The sequence below is a fragment of the Trichechus manatus genome, unplaced genomic scaffold (assembly GCF_000243295.1).
Source record: "Trichechus manatus latirostris isolate Lorelei unplaced genomic scaffold, TriManLat1.0 scaffold00184, whole genome shotgun sequence".
In the NCBI taxonomy this organism is placed as follows: Eukaryota; Metazoa; Chordata; class Mammalia; order Sirenia; family Trichechidae; genus Trichechus; species Trichechus manatus.
The window spans coordinates 3,594,765-3,617,224 of record NW_004444120.1 but is presented as its reverse complement, the minus strand read 5'-3'; the positions used below and the strand labels follow the sequence as shown (position 1 = coordinate 3,617,224).

Genomic DNA, 22,460 nt, shown 5'->3' with positions numbered 1-22,460 from the left:
CATCTCACCCCAACAAGGCTAGCATTAATCCAAAAAACACAAAATAATAAATGTTGGAGAGGTTGTGGAGAGACTGGAACACTTATACACTGTTGGTTGGAATGTAAAATGGTATAACCACTTTATTGATTTGGCACTTCCTTAAAAAGCTAGATATAGAAATACCATACAATGCAGCAATCCCACTCCTTGGAATATATCCTAGAGAAATAAGAGCCGTCACACGAATAGATATATGCACACCCATGTTCATTGCAGCAGTTCACAATAGCAAAAAGATGGAAACAACCTAGGTGCCCATCAACAGACAAATGGATAAACAGATTATTTATATTCACACAATGGAAGACTACGCAATGATAAAGAACAATGATGAATCCGTGAAACACCTTATAACATGGACGAATCTGGAAGGCATTATACTGAGTGAGTTTAGTCAGTTGAAAAAGGATAAATATTGTATAAGACCACTATTATAAGAACTCAAGAAAAGGTTTAAGCACAGAAGAAAACATTCTTTGATGGTTACAAGGGTGGGGAGGGAGGGAGAGGGGTACTCACTAACTAGATAATAGGCAAGAATTATCTTAGGTGAAGGGAAGGACAGCATACACTGCAGGAGAAGTCAGCACAACTGGACTAAACCAAAAGCTAAGAAGTTTCCTGAATACAACCAAACACTTCACGGGACAGAGTAGCAGGAGCAGGGGTCTGAGGACTATGGTTTCAGGCGACATCTAGGTCAACTGGCATAACAAAGTTTATTGAGAAAATGTTCTGCATTCCACTTTGGTGAGTGGCATCTGCGGTCTTAAAAGCAGTGAGCAGCCATCTTAGATGCATCAATTGGTCCCAACCACCTGCAGCAAAGGAGAATGAAGAACACAAAAGACATAAGGAAAATATTAGCCCAAGAGACAGAAAGGGCCACATAAACCAGAAACTCCATCAGCCCGAGACCAGAAGAACTAGATGGTTCCCGGCTACCATCAATGACTGCCCTGACAGGGAACACAAAAGAGAGTCCCTGAGTGAACAGAAGAAAAGTTGGGTGCAGTATTGAAATTCTAGTAAGAGACCAGACTTAATGTTTTGACTGAGACTGGAGGGACCTGGAAGACATGGCCCCCAGACTCTCTGGTAGCCCAAAACTAAAACCACTCCCGAGGTGAACTCTTCAGACAAAGATTAGACTGGACTATGGGACATAAAATGATACTCGTGAAGAACGTGCTTCTTAGCTCAAGTAGATACATTAGACTAAATGTGCAGTTCCTGTCTGGAGGCAAGATGAAAAGGCAGAAAGGGCCAGGAGCTAGTTGAATGGACATGGGAAATCCGGGGTGGAAAGGAGAAGTGTGCTGTCACAGTATAGAGAGAGCGACTAGGATCACATAACAATGTGTGTATAAATCTTTGTATAAGAAACTAATTGCAAACTTTCTCTTAAAGCACAATTTAAAAAAAAGGAAAAGTTTAAACACAGAAGAAAACATTCTTTGATGGTTATGAGGGTAGATAGTAGACAAGAATTATCTTAGGTGAAGGGAGGAACATGACACAATTTGGGGAAGTCAGCGTAACTGGACTGAACCAAAATCTAGGAAGTTTCCTGAATACAGCCAAACACTTCGAGGGACAGAGTAGCAGGGGCAGGGATTTTGGGACCATAGTTTCAGGGGACATCTAGGTCAACTGGCATTTATTAAGAAAATGTTCTGCATCTTACTTGGGTGAGTGGCATCTAAGATGCATCAATTTGTCCCAACCCACCTGGAGCAAAGGAGAGTGAAGAACACCAAAGACACTCTGAAAATATTAGCCCAGGAGACATAAAGGGCCACATAAACCAGAGGCTCCATCAGCCTGAGACCAGAAGAACCAGATGTTGCCTGGCTACCACCAATGGCTGCCCTCCCAGGGAACACAACAGAGAGTTCCTGATGGAACAGGAGAAAAGGAAGTTCTGAACTCAAATTCTAGCAAAAAGACCAGACTTAATGGTTTGACTGAGACTGGAGGAACCCCAGAAGACACGGCCCGCAGACTCTCTGTGAACCCAGAACTAAAACCATTCCTGAAGCCAGTTCTTCGAAGAGTAGACTGGACTATAAGACATAAAATGATGCTCGTGAAGAGTGTGCTTCTTAGTTCAAGTAGATACGTGAGACTAAATGGGTAGCTCCTGTCCGGGGGCGAGCTGAGAAGGCAGAGAGGGACGGGAACTGGATGAAAGGACACGAAAAATCCAGGGTGAAAAGGAGTGCGCTGACATCGGGATAGCAACTAGCGTCACATAACAGTGTGTATAAATTTTTGTATGAGAAACTAACTTGAGCCGTGAACTTTCACTTAAAGCACAATTATATATATATAATCAGAAATAGCACAGGATCTCACCTACATTATTTTTTTAGCATTGAGAAAAGCCAACAGAAATTTTATTAGCTTATTTTTTCTAAACGTTCAAATATACCATATTCAGCCTTTCTTCAAATTTATGTTAAAAATATCAAAAAGTTTTTTCCGAAAAAGCAGACAAAAAAAAAAAAAAAAACAGTCTGGTTTCGCTTACTGCTTACTAGACTACGCGGAGCGAGAAAGAAACGAATCCATTCTAGGAGTTAAAAAAAAGTCTCCGGAGGTGGGGCCAAGAGCTCCACTCACTTTCTTGAAGTTTCCAAACCGGTCCGCTACAAGGGAGTATAAATCTAGGTTTGCGGACCAGTTTCTTGTGCTGGGCTTGCTTTTTTATGTAAGAAGGTAGTTATTGTTAAAAATGTCTAGGCCGCGGCAAAGGTGGTAAAGAGCTAGGGAAGAGCGGTGCCAAGCGCCACCATAAAGTCTTGCGGGACAACACCCAGGGGATTACGAAGTCTGCGATTCGGCGTCTCGCTCGCCTTGGCGGTGTCAAGCGCATCTCTGGGCTCATCTACGAGGACAGTAGGGGTGTGCTCAAAGTCTTTCTGGAGAACACGATCCATGAGACGTTAACTTACACTGAGCATGCCCAGCGCCAGACCACGACCTCCTAGGATGTGGTGTATGCTTTGAAACACCAGGACAGCACCCTGGTATGGCTTCGGTGGCTGAGCTGTGTTCGCGGCTTTGCTGTCCAGACTCCGAAAGGTCCTTTTCATAGCCCCCACAATTTCAAGAAAAGAGCTGTAACATTTCTTATCTATCGTGCAAGTAAATGCATGTTCTAAATGCAGATACGTGCTATAGATGCAGCATTCCGGATATCACTAGTAGGAAATTTGCTGTCAAAAACTCCTGGAGTGGCTCCCACTTGAGCTTGGAGTAGGGGAGAAATGGCGTGGATGCAGCACCCCTGGGTCGCAGCGTCGCGCTTCTCGGTCATAGCTTGGAAGCGCAGTGCAGTGGTGACTTTGCTTTCTTGTGTATATCAAAATACGGACGCCGGGCTCTGTCTTTAGATTATGTTTGGGAGAAGGGAGGATCTCCACTTAGCGAAACCACAGTTTTAGAAATAGTAATCACCCTTTCGGAGTTGGAGCCCTTCCTTACAGAGTGGCTTCTATGTAAATTAGGACTAGCCCACTTGCACCTCCAATTCGAGGGAAGGGCTACGCGTCAGGAGGCGGTTCTTCACCGGTGCTACACTGGAGCCAGGGATATCGCAGCCTCCAATAGGAAAACGCCTCTCCAGGCAAATCGTAAAACACTAAATGCGCCCTTAATGCAGCGTGCTGTAGTCTCCTACCGGATGTGGAATATGTTGTTTCTTCGCTTATGTTTTGAATGAGAGATGAGCAAATCTAGACGCGGGAAGCAAGGCAGCAAAGTGCAGGCGAAGTCCAAGGCCAGGTGAGAGCTCTTGGGCTCCGCCGTTGCTGGTGGACCAGCTGCGCAAAGGCTGCTGCGCCGAGTGGATGTGCGTCTGGGCGCCCGCGTGCCTGATTGCGGAGATCCTGGAGTTGGCGGACAACGCGGCTCCAGACGGCAAGACAAGAAGAATCCTCCCCACCTGCAGTTCTCCATCTACAACGGCAAGGAACTTAACAGCTGGGAGGCCCCTGCCCAGGGTGGCGCCCTGCCCAACATTAAGGCAGCGCTGCTGGCAGCTCAGGAGACGGAGTCGTAAATGACCCTGTCGAAGCCGGGAGATAAACCCTGGTTTCCGAGTACAGGCTATTTCCATAGCTGCAGACTAGGGAGATGGGCTGTGAGGTTGCTTCTAATAAACTCGGTGAGAATGGTGTGGGCGTGAGAGCTGTGCGCTCGCAGGTTCCTGCCCAGTGATTCCGCGGCGGGGCGGTCGGGAGACCTGAGCAAACAGAGGCAGCCATTTGAGGGCGCTTTTCCGAGGCCGCCAGGCGACACCAGTGAGGTGAGGCAGGAACCAGAGTCCATATGATCGGCCTTGCTGTGCTCCTGTCTCTGTCGCTCCTAACCTCTTTCTTCGTACGAGGGAATTGGGGAAAGGGCTTAGAACCTTAAATTGCTGTGGGATCCCTTGTAGCATTAACTAATCACCCCAATTCTGGCTTTTCTTAACATTGTGAAGTTAGCTTCCTGAAGATGGTATGCGAGGGTCCCAGCCTTAAAAACAGCGATGCATGTCTCATTGTAAGAACGCCCTAGTTTTTTGACATCAAATGTTCTCTAGCCAGTGAGACGTTTCTTGTGTTCCCTCAAGCAGACTCTGTCATTATACTAGTAATGGCTGCTGTTTATTGAGTGCTTATTGTGTGCGGGTGCCCAGGTTGCGCAGAGGTTAAGAGCTCGGCTGGGAACCAAAAAGTCGGCAGTTGGAATCCACCAGCCCCTCCCTGGAAACCCCATGGACAAAGGGATTTTCGGTTAACTGTGTGTCAGGCACTTTGAAACAAATTGTATTCCGTTGAGTTTAATTCTCTGGCAAAATTATGAAGTATTTATTATTAATTCCCATTTCACAGATGAAGAAACTGATACGAGGATTAAGGATCTGGACTCAGGGTTTGAACAGAGCCCTGTTATTTTCTGCAGTCCTTGCGTTAACCTTAACCATTATACTCCACTGCTTCTGGCATGGAGGCTCTTGTCCCTGTTTGCAGGCATTTCTCTTCTAACTACTTCCTTCTATTGCATATAAACCGAAACCAAACCCGTTGAGTCATTTCCCACCTTTAGTGACCCTATAGGACACAGTAGAACTGCCCCCATAGGGTTTGTAAGACTGTAATTTTTATGGAAGCAGACTGCCACATCTTTCTCCTCTCCGGGTGGCTAGTGGTTTCGAACCGCCAACCTTTGGGTTAGCAGCCAAGCACTTAACCACTGTGCCATCAGGGCTCCTTTATATTCCATAGAGACCCACGTTTACTCATGACACTGGTGTTAATCCTTTTTTTAGAAAAGTGAGAGTGCTAGGAACTCCAGTTTATTTAATACAAGTGAAAAACGGAGACACTTAAAGAGCAGGGTCTGGTACACTCCGCTGGCCTTCATAGTCGTTGAAAGAATGGGTAAATTTGAGTAAATAAAAAATATACTATTATGTACTAAATCCCTGATTTAATATGAATCTAAGTTTTGATGGGTCTGAATGTGGATTCTTTTATCCTGCTTTGTTATGCCTCCTGGAACTATGGAGTCATGCCCTTCATTATTTTTAGACTTTTCTCAGCCATTATCTCTTCAAATAGTCACAGTCCTCTATTCTTTCTCTTCTTTCCTTCAACGTTTCCAATTAATTTATGTTTTATAATATGACATTCGATTTATAGCTATTTGTTGAATATTGTTAATTATATTTTGAAGAGAAAAACTGGCTGTTTTTTTGTCTATTTGCTGTATATCATGCCCGATAGTATGGGATTAAGTCCCCTGCTATATTTTTATTTCTGTCCATTTATCCTCATCTTTTAAATAGTATTTATTTTATATGTTTTGATTGTGTGTGATTTGGTGTTTAAGCTTTGTTACTGCCATAGCTTCATTATACCAAACAGCCCAACTCATAGCTTGCTTAGAGGTTGTGCCTTTTATCAATTTGTCAACTCTTTTTAACTTAATAATCTTTTTTTTTTTGTCCTTTGGGTACCAATTAACTTGAATTCCAGTTAGTTATCATTGTTTTTTACTTTGTCTCAGGTGTTATTTGCATCTGCAGCCCTTAATATACTATAATTAAAATCTTTATCTCCCTAAGTTTTTAACGTTTATTTATTTTGATTGTTTGGAATAATGTATAAAATATCTGCATACTAACCTATTATTTTGTAATCCAGCTAAGTATTGAATTACTTCACTGGTGGTTAAGAGCTTGGCTGCTAACCAAAAGGTCGGCAGTTCAAATCCACCAGCCGCTCCTTGGAAACCCTATGGGGCAGTTGTCCTCTGTCCTACAGGGTCGTTATCAGTCGGAACCTACTCCACGGCACCCAACAACAACAACAACAGCATAGTTTAGAGTATTTGAGACATTGGACACCTGGAATGGGGCAGTTTATCAAATCTGCATACTGTGATTTGAGCTAATACGTAGTAATTCATTAAATTAATGAATAAATGATAAAAGGGTAAATGAGGAATACTTTCATAAATCATTGTCATGGATAAAATTGTGTCCCCCAAAATATGTCTCAACTTGGCTAGGCCATGATTCCCAGTATTGTGTGGCTGTCCTCCATTATGTGATCTGATTATCCTCCATTTTGTGAAGTGTGGTAAATCCTAGCCTCTGTGCCTGTGGTTATGCTCCCATTTGGGAGTGAGCTGTCCGTTAGGGTAGTCAGGCAGGATTAGCTCGTGGTCATGAGGATTATGATGGGGTACAATGCCCTTTCTCAGGTCACAGTCCCGATCGATAGAAGGGGAGTCTCCCTGGGGTGTGGCCTGCATCACCTTTTATCTTACAAGAGAGAAAAGGAGAGAGAAGTGAGCAGAGAGAGGGGGCCTTCCCCTGAAGTTAGCTCCCTGAATTCAGACTTCTAGCCTCCTAAACTGTGAGAGAATAAATTCTGTTTGTTAAAGCCATCCACTTGTGGTATTTCTGTTATAGCAGCACTAGATAATGAAGACAAATGTCAAAGGTCTAAGTCAATCATAGGTGAAGGGAACTGATTTATTGTCTTTCTTATTCAAATTAAGATTCACGCCTGGAGCTAGGGAGGCAGCCTACCTCCTGTGAAGTTTAGGGACGCTTGATACTTGAACAAAAATAGGATACTGTTAGCAAGAAAAGCTGTTGGGGGCAGGAAGATAGTGTTTGCCACAGGAGACATTATAGAATTTCACATCAATTATTATTGGAAGTTTAAGGGGGGGTAGAGATGGCTTTTGGGTTTTGGAAACAGAGCTCATGCAGTTGGGTATGGGGTAGAGGAGGGCTTCTGCAGGAGGAGTAAATAAAAGCTTTATTTTTTAACCTATTTAAATTTTATTTAAAGTGTAATAAAAATATTTTATAAAGAGGAGGAATGTCCAAGTTCTGGATTTCAAACTAATGCTCAAAAGCGAATGGGTTTCAAATTCAGACTACTAATGCAGATATAAAAATTAAAAACCAAAAATCTTTAATTTATGGTGAACTACAATCCCAGTAGATCACGCTAGGCCTTCTTCCAAGACGCCACCACATATTTGAACCACAACGTTTCGGTTAGAGTGCTTAATCGTTTGCACCAGTGGAAAAAGTAATCTTATTATGCCATGTATTTACAATATATGGGGTTGTTTGTTACCCTGTTAATAAGATAAGGGAGGGGGATATGCTTGTAATTTAAGCAATACAAGGAACAAAGATGAGGAGAAGAGATAATTTAAATATAATTTATACTGATTTAGTCCCTTGTTTAGGAGTCCCTGGGTGATGCAAATGGATAAGCACTGGACTACTGACTGAAGGGTTAGTGGTTCAAACCCACCCAGAGGCTCCTTGGAAGAAGCTTCTGAAAGCTACATAGGCTTGTCTTGAACTATTCTGTACAAAATTTTTCCTGGTACAATTATCGAATGTTTCCATTTAGCATCTCTGTAATGTGATCTTCAACTGAGAATTGTATAAACATTATATCATTCATTTAATGCGCAGGATATTTATTTGTGGAAGAAATGAAATTTTCTCATTTAAATTGTAGATCCAACACAACACTATATAAGTGAGGTAAATTGGACAGGCTTATCTGTTAGATGAAAAACCTTCAATCTTTGGGGCTGGCTTTTCTTCATATAGAATTCATGAAATGAAGAGGGCTGTAGCAGATGTGAACGTTTGTTTCTTTAATACCAGGTATAATTCTACCTCGCGACTGGCTTTGAAGAACCGTTATTACCGGCCTTAAGTTTGCTTTTTTGACTTCCATAAGTTAATGTAATTGGTCAACTACCTAGAAATTGTGAGAAGCAAATCAAAAACTCAAAGAAGCCGAACCAGTTGCTGACTCTTCAGCAGTCTACTACTAACCAAAAGTTTGACGGTTTGAACCCGCCCGGAGGTGCCTCAGAAGAAAGGCCTGGCAATCTGCTTCAGAAAGGGCACAGCCTTGAAAACCCTATGGAGTGTAGTTCTACTCTGTAACACGTGAGGTCACCATAATCAGGTTCAAGCAACCCCAAAATCTTAGACCTTGATCTGAAGGGAACCTGGCCAACTTTCTGGTTTAGAACAACACTTATGTTCCAGGTAACGTGCGGGATGCTAGGGATACAAAGATGATATATGCTCCCCATCCTCAAGGGGCTCACAGTTGAGGGCAGTACTGTCTATCCATCCATTCACTTAATCAAATAGCCTGAGCTCTTACTATATGCCAGACTATGGTAGGCATTGGAGATACAGTGATGCACAATGGTGAACAAAACAAATGCTGCCTACCCTCACGGAATAGAAAGCCTAGCGGGAGATGCAAGTAAGTAAGCAAATATAATGCAGCGTGTCAAAGAGTATGAGAGCAGAAATACAAGTGCCAAAGGACCACAAATGGACAGTGGTGGGTCAGTGGTAGAATTCTCACACTCCATGCAGGAAACCAGGGTTCAATTCCCTGCCAGTGATCAGTCACCACCCACCTTCAGAAGAGGCTTGCTTGATGCTAGGATGCTAAACGGGCCTCAGGGGAGCTTGCAGATTAAAATGGACTAGGAAGAAAGGCCTGGTGATCTGCTTTAGAAAACCAGCCAGTGAACACCTATGAACCACGATGTTCCAATCTCCAACTGATCGTGAGGCTTGGTGCAGGTCCAGTCCGCGTTGTGTGCATGGGGTCACCATGAGTTGGGCCTGACTCGATGGCAGTTAACAATAACCACATGGGACCACAAAGGAGGGCCATCTAGCTCAGAATATTGAGCACTCTCTGACTACCCTGGCTAATGGAAAATCGACTAGTAAATATAATACTAAGGACGATGGTGAGATTGACCCAAATGCAAAGGTAAGCCACCAAAAAAACCAAACAAACCCATTGCCATCAAGTCGATTCTGACTCATAGGGACCCTACAGAACAGAGTCAAACTGCCCCATAGGGTTTCCAAGGAGCACCTAGTAGATTTGAACTGCCAACCTTTTGGTTAGCAGCCGAGCTCTTAACCACTGTGCCACCAGGACTCCAGGTAAGCCACACACCAATGCTATTAAAGGACTTATTGGGGGCAGAAGTTGCATGGCTGAAGACTTTACACAGAAAAGCAAGGATGGCCTGGGAAGTTGATAAACTCTCCATGAGCTTTGCTGTCACTGCTCATCATCTTTCAGACATTGTTAGATAGCGATATCTCATTTGCAGTTGGGGGAAATCAGAAAATGAAGTGTCAGTGATTTACCCATATGGTCAATAATAACCCAGAAATACGCAGGGGGGAGTGGGCAGGCAAGGAGTCAGAATTCCTGACAACCGTTGTGGATCTCTCCCCCAAATGTTATGCTATTTAAAGAGCAACTTCATGGTTTCAAACTCCTACCTTCGTTTGATACATGCATCTGGGATGATAGAAAGTATTTATAGCTCAGCTCCCCCAGAGAGTGCCTCCTGCTGGCTTTACAAGTGCCCTCACATAGTTTCACAAAGGAATTATTATTATGCACTTGGAAACTCTGGTGGCACAGTGGTTAAGAGCTACAGCTGCTAACCAAAAGGTCACAGTTCGAATCCACCAGGCACTCCTTGGAAACTCTACAGGCAGTTCTACTCTGTCCTATAGGGTCGCTATGAGTCAGAATCGACTCAACAGCAACAGGGTTTTTTTGTTTTCTGCCTTGACAGATATGATCAAATTATCAGAACATGTTCCCTTCCAGAAAGATATTGATAGAAGAGTATTTCTAATGAAGCCTCTGGTAGTTTAGGCAATCTCTTTAGTATTTTACAGTGGTTTTTGTTTTGTTTTAATGTCTCAAACCTTAAGCTTCATTAGGGCAAGGATGACTGTTTTGTTTTCCCTTCATGCCAAGCACCCAGCAGAATCCCTTACCACCTCTCAAGCACCGTAATAGGTCCTAAGGATACAATCGTGAACAAGACATAATCTCTATTTCAAGGGCAGTTCAGTGATTCTTAGCATTTTGGGGTCATGAATTCCTTTGGAAATCTTAGGAAAGAACCCGAGGCCACTACGTCCCATTGGGCATACTGCAGACATTGAACATACTTTGTCGATGGATTCAGGGACCTCAGGTTGAGAACACTTGGCTGGTTTTAGTGTCTGCTTTGGTGTGTTGTCAATAACGCTGGCCTGGTAGTTTACAAATCTGCATTCAAAGCTTTGCTCTGATATGGTCTAGTGTAAACCCGGGCAGACTCCTCAAACCTCACTTTCATTTTCTCCTCTGTAGAATAAATACCAGCTACTTCGCAAGGTTGTTGTCTGCACTCACTAAGACCATGTATGTAAATAATCTGGTAAAATATAAAGCCAGATGTGATTCATGGATTAGATTTTATCCTTTATGCTTTATTAATAATTAGTAAAAAATTAAACGCTGATGCCTTTTCGATGTCATTACGTTCGTGAAACAGATAGAGGTCTTTCAGTTCCTGTTGTCGAGCTTTACTCATGAAATCGATATTTTTTGGTTGATATAATCACGGTATTTATTCTTCCATGATTATCATTATTCTAATTCATCTGAACACTGACTACTGTATTTTCTATTTTTGGAGCTCTGTGAAAGTTAAAACACAATACAAAGTCAGTATACAATGTAACTTCCTCTTCTGAGAGATTTATGCAATCAAAGGTCAAACCTAGAATATCAGGTGCCTCACTGGAGTGACAGTGACTTGATACAACTGTGGTAGAAGAAGGAAAACCGAGAGTTAGCAATCTGGTTTGAGGGCCGTCGGTAAAATTTCAAGTATGAAAAATGTGTCCTTGACATTTCTCTCTTTCTGTACCTATGCTCTTCCATCCCCCAAGTGCCCAGTAAGCCTGTCATTACACATTTTATTTTAAATGTAGATTTTATGTCTTCCCTAACATCATTTTTCAAAAATTACAAGCTAATACTTATCCTTAAGTAGTTCTTTAACAACTGACATTGAAGTAATCGTAAAAATGACCATATTCTAATAAATAAAAATAAATTTCCTTCTTAAAAAATCTAAAATCTTTCATGCATTTTTTTACATAAGGGAATACAGATATAAATACAAAAGAAGACAACTTTTGTATTTAGTGATCTTCTGTTAAACTCTTCCCCCTGAACTTACTCAAATCATAATATCCCAAAATACAAGCAACAGCTTTGCAATCTTGAAGATTATACAAATATATCAGTAAGTATTTTATAAGCACTTGGAATATTGCATTTTTATGAGACCTATGAAATGTGATAAAACAAATTGTCATAGAGATAAATTACATTAATCCTGTAATTTGCTAAACTGTTGCAGCATCCATAATAAATACAAAAAGGGGATAACTTTATATATTTTAATTAAATATCTATATTTCTGCATCATCTTCATCATCCTCATTATCATTAACTCTGAACTCTTGTTTACTCATTGAAAGATGACAACAAAAATCTGAAGGAAGGTGCTGCTGAGGTCTTTTTTATTTTATTTTTTGCTCATTTGCATTTAATTATCACATTATTTCAAAACATTCGTTTTTTAAATTGTGGTTTAGGTGAAAGTTTACAGAGCAAATTAGTTTCTCATTAAACAGTTAATACACAAATTATTTTGTGACATTGGTTGCCAACCCCATGATGTGTCAGCACTCTCCGCTTCTCCACTCCAGGTTCCCTGTTTCCATGCGAGCAGCTTTCCTGTCCCTTCCTGCCTTCTCATCTTTGCTTTTGGGCTTTACAGACTCAGAAGTTTGGGAGATAAGGATGAGAGATGAGTAGCATGTTCTGAATCAGAATATGTAACAGTTCAAGGGCTTCTTAGAAAGACCAATCAATAGACATAAGGCAGTGTGCTGAATTGAATTATATTATTGACAGCTAGTTTGGGAATATTTTCCTTGTTGCTAATGAGTAATTAGAAATGAAGTATAGGTGTAAGAGTAATTTTTGAAATGGCAAAGAAAAACAACTTTCATTACTTCGCAGTGACAACCAGCATTGGCACATAAGTTAAATAAAAATAGCTACACTTGGCTTGTTGATGGTATAACATGATTATTCTTTCAGACATGCAACCATTTCTTCCCTGGGTTTTGGGGAAACAAAGGCTTTTAATTGTAGGGGAATGAAGGGAAGTTACATAACTGTGACCGTTAAGGGAGAAAAAAGTGGCTGACTTTTTGTGAAGTGCAAGTTATCAGGCATGGGCACGCAGAAGAAAATGTTGGTAGCCCTTTAGAACTCAGTTCTGGGTTTGCCCTAGGGAGCCGATGAGGAATGAAGTCCATTTGGTCACGTTTTTTTTTTTTTTTTTTTTTTGAATCTGAACTTTAAAAATTTTTTTCTCTCCCCAAATTATTTGAGGTTCACCACACTATCATTCCAGTGATATAGAATAAATTTTGTTTTTTACCAAAATGTGGCTCGTCTTCTATTTTATGATTGCTAATTTCAACTTTACTTAGATATCCTCTTCTTGAAATACATATCCATTTACATCTTAAGCTTCTAAAATATTAAAATTTTCCTGATTTTAAGAAATTCAGAAAATGTATGTTGCAGCCACTGCTGGACTTGTCAAGAAGACTGAGTTGAATTTGGATGTTTTAGTATATGTCCTTGTTTTCAGTTCTTTTTCTATTAAATGGGAGTTAAAGGGAGAAAACACATGGTTATCCCTTTTTTCAAAGACCTAAAGCAGGTCTCCAGGTCTTGGTAATTTTTTCATTAGTTATTTCATCACCTGTATCAGAGTGCTTAAGAGTTAACTTTGGAATGTGTAGTTATACTGAGTTCTTGCTAATAGTTGACACATACCCCGGATATTCCAGGTCTTCTTTTCCCAGGTAGGATTCTATGAAAATGAAGCCAGCCAAAGGATCCAACAGCTCCTTGGGATCCCTTGAAAAAGTAGTGAATAAGTCTCCAGAAACAGACTTTCATAAGGTCTTCTGAATTCAGATACCTCAGGAGCCTGAAAAGAACGCCGGTGGCGCAGCGGTTAAGGGCTCAGCTGCCAGCAGACAGGGTAGCCATGAGTTGGAATCAACTCAGAGGTAATGGGTTTGGTTTTTTGGTTTCAGGAGGCTGACCCCTGGTGGATGGAAGATCTGGGTTCCCATCATTACCACAGTAATCATGGTCATTACCAACTGAAGGGACAGCTATCATCAGGAGCCTGATGAGTAATAATGCTGCTTAGGGAGATACCAACAAACAAAAAAACTCATTGTAATTTAGGTGGTTGGTCTGTTAGCGACCCTAGAGGACAGAGGAGAACTGCCCCATGGGGTTTCCAAGGCTGTAAATCTTTATGGAAGCAGACTATCTCATCTTTCTCCCGTGGAGTGGCTGTGGATTTGAAACACCACCCTTTCAGTTAGCAGCTGAGCACTTAATCACAGCACCACCAGGGCTCCTTCAAGAGATACCAAAGGGAAGCAAAATCTCTGGTATAGTTGCAAACACTGCTTTTGAAATTCATCTCAAAGAAAATAGGCAACTAAAATTTTTTTTTTTGGAAAAAACATGAGTTTTATCACATTTAAAGTAAGAAATTCAGTGTGGGATGCTGCATTTTAAATATGGTTTTTGGATTTCCTTTACTAATATTGATGAGCCCTGGTGGCACACTGGTTAAGCGGCGGGCTGCTCACTGAAAGGTCAGCTGTTGGAACCTACCAGCGGCTCCACAGGGGAAAGATGTGGCGGTCTGTTTCTGTAAAGATTTACAGCCTTAGAAACCCTATGGGGCAGTTCTACCCTGTCCTAAAGGATGGCTGTGAGTTGGAATCAACTTGCCGGCAATGGATAATATTGATAACAATAATCATACATAGTATATTGACAAATACACGATAAAAAAAAGTCATCTAGTCGATTCCAACTCACAGTGGCCCCAAGTGTTAGAATAGAACTACTCTATAGGGTTTTCTTGGCTGTAATCTTCACAGAAGCAGGTCGCCAGCCCTTTCTTCTGCAGAACTACTGTGTAGCTCTGAACCACCAACATTTAGGTTAGTAGTTGAGCACGAGCCATTTGCACCACCTAAAAACCAAAACCGAACCTGTTGCCTGCGAGTCAATTCCGACTCATAGCAACCCTATAGGACAGAGTAGAACTGCCCTATAGGGTTTCCAAGGAGCGCCTGGTGGATTCGAACTGCCCGACTTTTGGTTAGCAGCCATAGCTCTTAACCACTACACCACCAGGGTTTCCTTGCACCACCTAGGGACCTGAAATACATGCTACATAATATATATATATTGTTCTGTGTATATTATATACCAAAAAAACCTGTAAATCTTCATGGAAGCATACTGCCACATCTTTCTCTCTCGGAGCCACTGGTAGTTTCAAACAGCCAACCTTTCAGTTAGCAGTTGGTGACTTTAACCACTGTGCCACCGGGACTCCTTATATTATATACATGTACATGTATATCATCCCTGGTGGCACAGTTAATTGCTAGAATACTACCCAAAAGGTTGGCAGTTCGAACCCACCCAGAGGTGCCTCGGAAGACACAGCTGGCAATCTGCTTCTGAAGGATCACAGCCTTGAAAACCCTAGGGAGCAGTTCTGCTCTGCACACGTGGCGTCGCCATGAGTCAGAATCAGCTCGCCAGCGGCAACACAACATACGCAGGAGTATCTGGGTGGTGCAAAGGATTACGCTCAACTACTGTCATCTCTTCCTACCTTTTTAAAGTTAAACTCACAAGCGTCAAACTGTAAAACCATTTTGTATCGATTATTCCTAACCATCTTTTTTCAAGAACAAATAGACCTGCTTTTTAAGTCCCCCAGTTTTTCTGTGGGGTGCTGCAGAAAGCCCTGTTGGCAGCACCCCACGCCCAGTCTGTGGTCATTACACAGCAATAACGTGCAAAAAATGGACACCAGAAATGCCTTGATCCGACTTCTTCCATTTTTTAATGGTAAAACCCAAATCGTCAGCATCATTGGTATCTTTCCTGTTACTTTCATGTTGATGATTAAATCCGCTCTTGCAGGTTTCTCTCTAAATGTTTGCCAAGCAGTCCCACCAGCCTATCCTCCACCTTCACATCTTCAGTACAGTTGTATTTTCTTTCTCCACAAATTTACAGCTCAGCGCTTTATTTTGTTGACTCTTAGCTTCCGCTGTTCCGGCAAACACCTTAATTTAAATACTCTCTCCTTTTATTCCAAGGGTATGTTAAGAGTGCTGACTGGAAATGGGCTTGGCTTCTTTATTACTGCCTATTTTCCATCCTTACTCACTGGGGTAATTCCAGCGTCACGTGTCTCTGCTGAGAAATTTAAAAGCCCACACAAACGTCTGAGATCTAAAAAAAAAAAAGTCGACTCCGAAATACGAAAAGATAGCTGCAAAATCAAAACTGATATATTATTCCAATAGCAAAATTATAAAATTCCTTTCCATTTCTAGGAAACCCTGGTGGCATAGTGGTTAAGAGCTGCAGCTGCTAACCAAAAACTTGGCAGTTGGAATCCACAAGACGCTTCTTGGAAACTCTTTGGGACAGTTCTACTCTGTCCTACAGGGTCGCTATGAGTTGGAAGCGACTCGACCGCAACAGGTTTGATTTGCTGTTTCCATTTTTAACAGAAAAATAATATGTGTGGGATGTGGATGCATTATATAAATACATTTGAAATGATGTGTATTTATTGGGCCGACCGATTTTTGCAATCTTAAAAGCATAAGAAAACTTTTCTCCCTTTTGATATTTTCATCACTTTCAGGCTTACCCTACCCCACCAGACATTTGTTCATCCTTCAGATAACTTTGCCAAGTATTCAGCATTTGAGAAATTAATTTTTCTTCATCTCATACATAACCAGAAAAGCAATGTCTTCCACTCTATATTTCAAGACTTCTGTATTTTCTTTCAAATATATCCTGCTAGTTCACTGTAAACATGTTATTGGGTGCTGTCAAGTTGATTCAGACTCCCAGTGACCCCATGTGACAGAGTAGAGCTGCCCCATAGGCATTTCTAGCTTATAATCCTTCCAAAAGCAGGTCGCCAGGCCTTTCTCCAGGGAGCCATTGGGTGAGCTTGAACTGCCAACCTTCAGTTAGCAGCCGAGCCTTAACCTTTGTGCCACCAGTGCTCCGTACTGTAAATGTGTTTAACAGCATATCTAGGAAAGAAGTGTATCTAAATAACCATACTTAAAACTTCTGTTCCTGTGGTAGATTCAAAATACTTATTTTGGGAATTCCCTCTTAATGTCATCATTTCTTGGATACAACGGAAAATTCCTACCGACGCCACTCTTTTCTTATATAGTAAAGTTAGCATACGCTTTCACTTTTCAATTAAATTAATTTCAAAAAAATTAAAATTTCACTTAAAAGTGTAGTAGAAGTACATACTATGCACAAAGGTGGCCCCAAACAAGGAATAATCAGTTCTGCTCTACTAAAGGAGGGCATCAGAGAATGACAATAACAGCTAATGTTGCTTGAGTGCCTGCTAGGCGCTAGGAACTTGACAAGACCCTTTTCTAATTTAGTTAACCCGAACTTTCCCACACTGGGATCTGTGCAGTTCATAGTAACAGCTGTACTCTAATTTTCACTTGCTGTTCTCCTTGTGAGGATTTCCAGAAGTTGCTGGGTGTGTCTTGCATATTGTCAAATAGACCTACTTGTGCTGGGAACTCCTATAGGGCTACGAGCACGAGGGTCTCCAGTGGGTGCTGCCCCCTGTTGTCACCATTTGGTAGTAGACTGCTCTCTCGCACCAGGTGCTGACACAGCCTTCCTAGGCTCGGACACCTCCATCCAGGGCCCCCAAAGTGCCAAAACAGGGTGCCGATCTTTGACCAAGTGGGGAACAACAACCCTCATTTTATTTTCTGATGGAGCCTTTCAGAGGAGCCGCAGGGCAAGGATATCTATGGTGGTTCCTTCAGTTTTCCGTTTCAGGCCTCTTGCTCCCTTAGGACCGAGACATGCACCCCCATGCGCTAGACTAGAGATTTGAGTCATACAGCTCTAATGCTCTGTAGTTCAATGCTTGGCTATTTCCCTGGGAATGAATCTCCTCTAAGGTGGCTCTTCAACCCCAAGTAAATGGTATGCTTTGGTCAAATCCTATTTATCGCCTGGGACGTCCACCCATGTCCAAACTCCAAGAGTCACAGTTTAAGCTCCAGCTGTAAAATTGACTAGTCATTAAATTCATTTGTTAGAGATGAGAAAACTGAGGGTTGGCAGATTCAGATAATCTGCCCAAGTTCATAAGGAGCCCTGGTGGTACTGTGGTTAAAGCTGCTAACCAAAGGTCCGTGTTCAAACCTGCCATCCATTCCTTGGGAGAAAAGACCTGGCGATTTGCTCCTGTAAAGGTTATAGCCTAGGAGACCCTACGGGGCAGTTCTACTCTGTCTTACAGGATCACAGGGAGTCAGAATAAAAAACCCAAGCTCATATATTGGCAAACAGCTAAAACAAGATTCAAATACAGCTCCAAGTTTGTGTTTTGCTTGTTTGTTTGTCTTTAATAATATCAAACTGCCTCTTGGAATCAAATAAGCCTCCTCTTTATCATGAGATATATTATTCCTTTCTTTAAATTCTCTCTTAGTCTTTCCACCCACCTGTTAAGGATACATCAGTAAACAAAACTGACAATTATTCTGCCCTAGAAGAGTTTATGCTTCAGGGAATTGATCACTGTCTTCTTTCCCAAGCTATCAGTTTAACCTATGTAACTATCAGGAAGTGATCTTTCAGCAGCACTAGGGGACAAAAACATGAGTAATATCTGGGTCCTCTACAGGAAAGTTCAGAGTTCCCTTCTCAGGGATGAAGTATCAGCCCAACCAGAGAGTGGACTCTGCCTCTTTCCTTCTGTCGTGTTTGAGGCAAGAGAAAACAAAGCTATTTCCCGATCGCAGAGAACTTTATTACTACTGTCTCCAACACATACTTCCTGTAGTATATAAACATGGCCACCTGGACAGAAAAACAAACCCAAGAGTCACCAGGAAATTTAACAGATTTTTCAGCTACCCCTGGCAAGTATAACAATCATCTACTCAGCCCTTACTGAGCACACTGTATGAAATGGGCTCCGGAAGGAGGGAGATGAAGAAATTGTTCAAAGATTAAAAGGACTTTTCTCTTACGGGGAGGAAAGAATCCACAACACGGGTACAACAAGGAAAACGAACCTTGTCAGCACGAAGCATCAGAGGCACTGGTGCTAGAATTTAGTTATTTAACACTAGCCTACAACAGTGACTCGGGGTCAGCAGGATCACCTTGTCCTTGTGATCTAGGTAAGATTACCTTGAATCTCATCCCGTACTTGCAGAAAGTCCCAAAACTCACCCCAATATTTAATGAAATCCCTGAGGTTCTTGGGTTGCCCTGGTCACTCTGACCTCAAACTCTTCTTTCTATGAACCATCTGGCCAGCCTACTCCTGTGCTTATCCCATCAGTCTAGACGCAGGTCCCAGCACCTTCCCACCATTCCCACAAATTAGACAGGTTGTATGTGGCGCAGACTTGACAAAAGTTTTGGTGAGAGTTTACCAGTTTTAGGTTCCTACTAGAATACAATTTTTATGAAGGCAGAAATTTGTACCTTCATTTGTGCTATAACTTCAATCTTGAGAACAATGCTTGGCGCTTACAGCGCTCTCAATAAATATGTGTTGTATAAATACAGTAACACATCTTGTTGTTGTGTGCTGTCAAGTCGATTCTGACTTGTAGAAAACTATACGACAGAGGAGAACTGCTCCATAGGGTTTCCTAGGCTGCAATCTTTATGGGAGCAAATTGCCAGGTCTTTTTTTCCACGGAGCTGCTGGTGGGTTGGAGCTGCCAACCTTTTAGTTAGCAGCCAAGCACTTAACTATTGCGCCACCAGGGCTCCTTACCTCAAGGAAAAGATAAGCAACCTCAGATTTACTTCAAACATCCTTGTGCTTAAATATGTTCACCCAGTTCAGCCACCATCCCACTACACCATTTCCACTGGTCTTTTCATTCTGTGTTTACATGCTCCCAGGCTCATGTCAGCTTGTTGCTCCTCTTTCTTTTCTCATCTCGACTCCTTACTCCCTTCCTCCAGGATTGCTTCTAGAAACCTATAAATTGTCTCATTTTATCGTAGAAAGCAATTCATATTTCTCTCTGGCTCACTCAGAGTGTTTGCATATCCAAACCCATGTGAGTGCTTAGCAAAACCACGTAGACTTTTAGTTACCAGACCACATTTAAAACAAACACACAAACAAACAACAACAATCCGTCTGGCATTATTTTATCCTGTTCGAATCCACCAGCTGTTCCTTGGAAACCCTATGGGGCAGTTCTACTCTGTCCTATAAGGTCGCTGAGTTGGAATCCACTCGACGGCGATGAGTGTGGTGTTTTGGTTTGGTTGTGTGAATAGAACCAGTAAATACTTCCTTCATAAGTAAAAAAAAAAATCAATTGAAGAGTGAATCATTAGAAATTATTCATTTATGCCTCAATTTATTGATCTCAAAACATATCCATGTTCCTTTATTTACTGATCAGTTGATGTCAGGCCAAGGAATTTTCTTTGAGCATGAGTCCCTTGACTGAGCTCTGAATGAGCTCTTAGCACTCCCTTAATGCATCTTCTACTATATTTAGTCTATTGCTTTAAGACAATTGAGAAGCACTCTAAGGGCAAAATCTTAATAGATTTTTGTGTTTTTCTTCAGCCTTTTAAAACAATCTTGGGTAGCAATTTTCTTAGTGATGTATCTTGGATTAAAATTTCATATGTATGTTGTCAGCTTTTGTATAAATTTTATCAGATTACCTAACATTTAAATTAATGACATAATTTAATAAATAAAACGGGCAAATTTGGGCACAAACACAGCTGACTCCTGGTCAGCATACAGCTTAAACGAAGGCAGTAGAAGTGCGTATGTCCACTTCCATCAGCATTCAGTGAGTTTTAGTTAATCTCGCGAGTCTATGAAATCATCAGTTAAGAAATACTTCTGTGTAGCCATTTCCCCTCAATTAATTCGGATCAGGATTGTACCTTTGTGCTTAGTACACAATTTTCATGTTTTAGTTCCTCTGTTTCCTTGGAAAAATTCCTTTTGAAAAGCTCATTTGCATCTCCACTGAGATAAGGGGACAAAGAAGCCCAGGACTGCTGGGGAGTGAAGAGATGCGAGTGTGTTCCTACAGGCCCAGGGGTGAGGCAGGGATGGTAGGAAGCACACAATGAAGACCCAAAGTGTTGCCAGAGACCAAAAAAAAAAAAAAAAAAAAAAACAGTTGCCCGCCAGTCACCTGGAACTTATAGCAATACCATGTGTGTCAGAGTAGAGCTGTGCTCCCTAGGTTTCTCAGTGCCTGGTGTTTTGGAAGTAGATTGCCAAATCTTTCTCCTGAGGCACCTCTGGGTGGACTCAAACCCCCAGCTTAGGTTAAGCAGCCACACATGTTAACCGCCCGCATCACCCAGGGACTTCTTGCCAGACTAAAGTGTGGTGAATGCAGGTGACTTTTCAGCTGCTCCTTCCCTGTGGAGTAGTTTCCCTTCTTTCCTCATATCTTTGGAGGATCTTGTGTTGTAATGAAGACTGTGTCTCTCAAAGTCGCCAACTCACATGTTCCATTATTTGCTTTTAACCCTTGGAACTCTCCCAGCAGAACGTGACTCCCTTTAATTATGATCCACATATTTATAGTTTTACTACATAAAGAAGACATGTAATTTGTATTTGAAAGGATCTGGGAAGGACTGTTACCTTGGTCCTTCACATTTAAAATTCTTTTTCCTGATTGTATGCTATAATCAAGGGGTTCCCAGAGCCACAGCTGCCTTCTGTCTTCGTATCTAAATGAAGAGCACCTGACAGTTTACCTACCACATCTACCCCCGACATGGCTTTCTCTCATACTGGTGATTTCCAGACCAAATTTAAAACACACGACAACAACAGGCCTCCCTTTCACTCTCCTTTGGACCTCAGAAACACTTCTCACAATCTCCCTGCACCCACTCCTGTCTCTCTCCAGGACATTCCTCCCATGACAGGCTGAGCGGTCTTTACAAAACCAATCTCATCATGTCCCTTTCTTGACTGTTAGACTAAAGTCCCAAATCCTTAATGGCTGACAGGAAACTCCATGGCCTGCCCCAGCCTTCTCCTCTAGCATCCTCTATTGCTGCTGACTCCTAGCTCTCTCCGCTCCAACCATGCTGACTCTCTTTCAGCTCCTCAGACATGCCATGTTCCTTCCCACCTTTGGGCCTTTGTACAAGCTATCTCCTCTGCCTGACATGCCCTTCCTCTCTTTCCATCCAGCTAGTTCCTGTTCATCTGTCAGGACTTTTTCTCAGGGAAGCTTCCCTGACTCTCTAGAATAGGTTATGTTAATCATCCATGAAGAGCCCTGGTGATGCAATGGCTTCACACTAGGCTCTATTCAAAAGGTTGGCAGTTCAAACCCACCCCGGACTCTGTGGGAGAAAGAACTCGTGATCTGCTCCCATAAAGATTACAGCCTAGAAAACCCTATGAGGCAGTTCTACTTTGTCACATGGGGTTGCTGAGTCAAAATTGACATGACGGCACCCAACAACAACAACGACAATCATCCTTGAGCTTTAAGGAACTCTGCACTTTATTTCAGAAGGGCCCTGGTGGTGCAGCGGTTAAGCACTCAGGCTGCTAACCAAAAGGTCGGAGGTTCAAACCCACCAGCTGCTCCGTAGAAGGAAGATGTGGCAGTCTGCTTCCATAAAGATTATAGCCTTGGAAACCCTATGGGGCAGTTCTACTTTATCTTACAGGGTCACTATGAGTCAGAATTGACTCGACGGCAATGGATTCGGGTGGTTTTTTTTGTACTTTATTTCATTGTTGGGTTATTTAGTTATTCATAATTATCTACTTAATAT

At 42.0% G+C, this 22,460-nt stretch overlaps 1 protein-coding gene across 1 annotated transcript in view; it reads left to right on the top strand.

The window, feature by feature from the left end:
- The window catches only part of LOC111822625 (histone H4), a 6,217-nt gene extending 3,124 nt beyond the window's left edge, over positions 1 to 3,093 (top strand). Inside the window, 2 exon segments of the mRNA XM_023741599.1 lie at positions 2,788 to 3,074; positions 3,076 to 3,093. Coding sequence (XP_023597367.1) covers positions 2,788 to 3,074; positions 3,076 to 3,093 — 305 coding nt within the window.
- Positions 3,094 to 22,460: the final 19,367 nt, after the last annotated feature.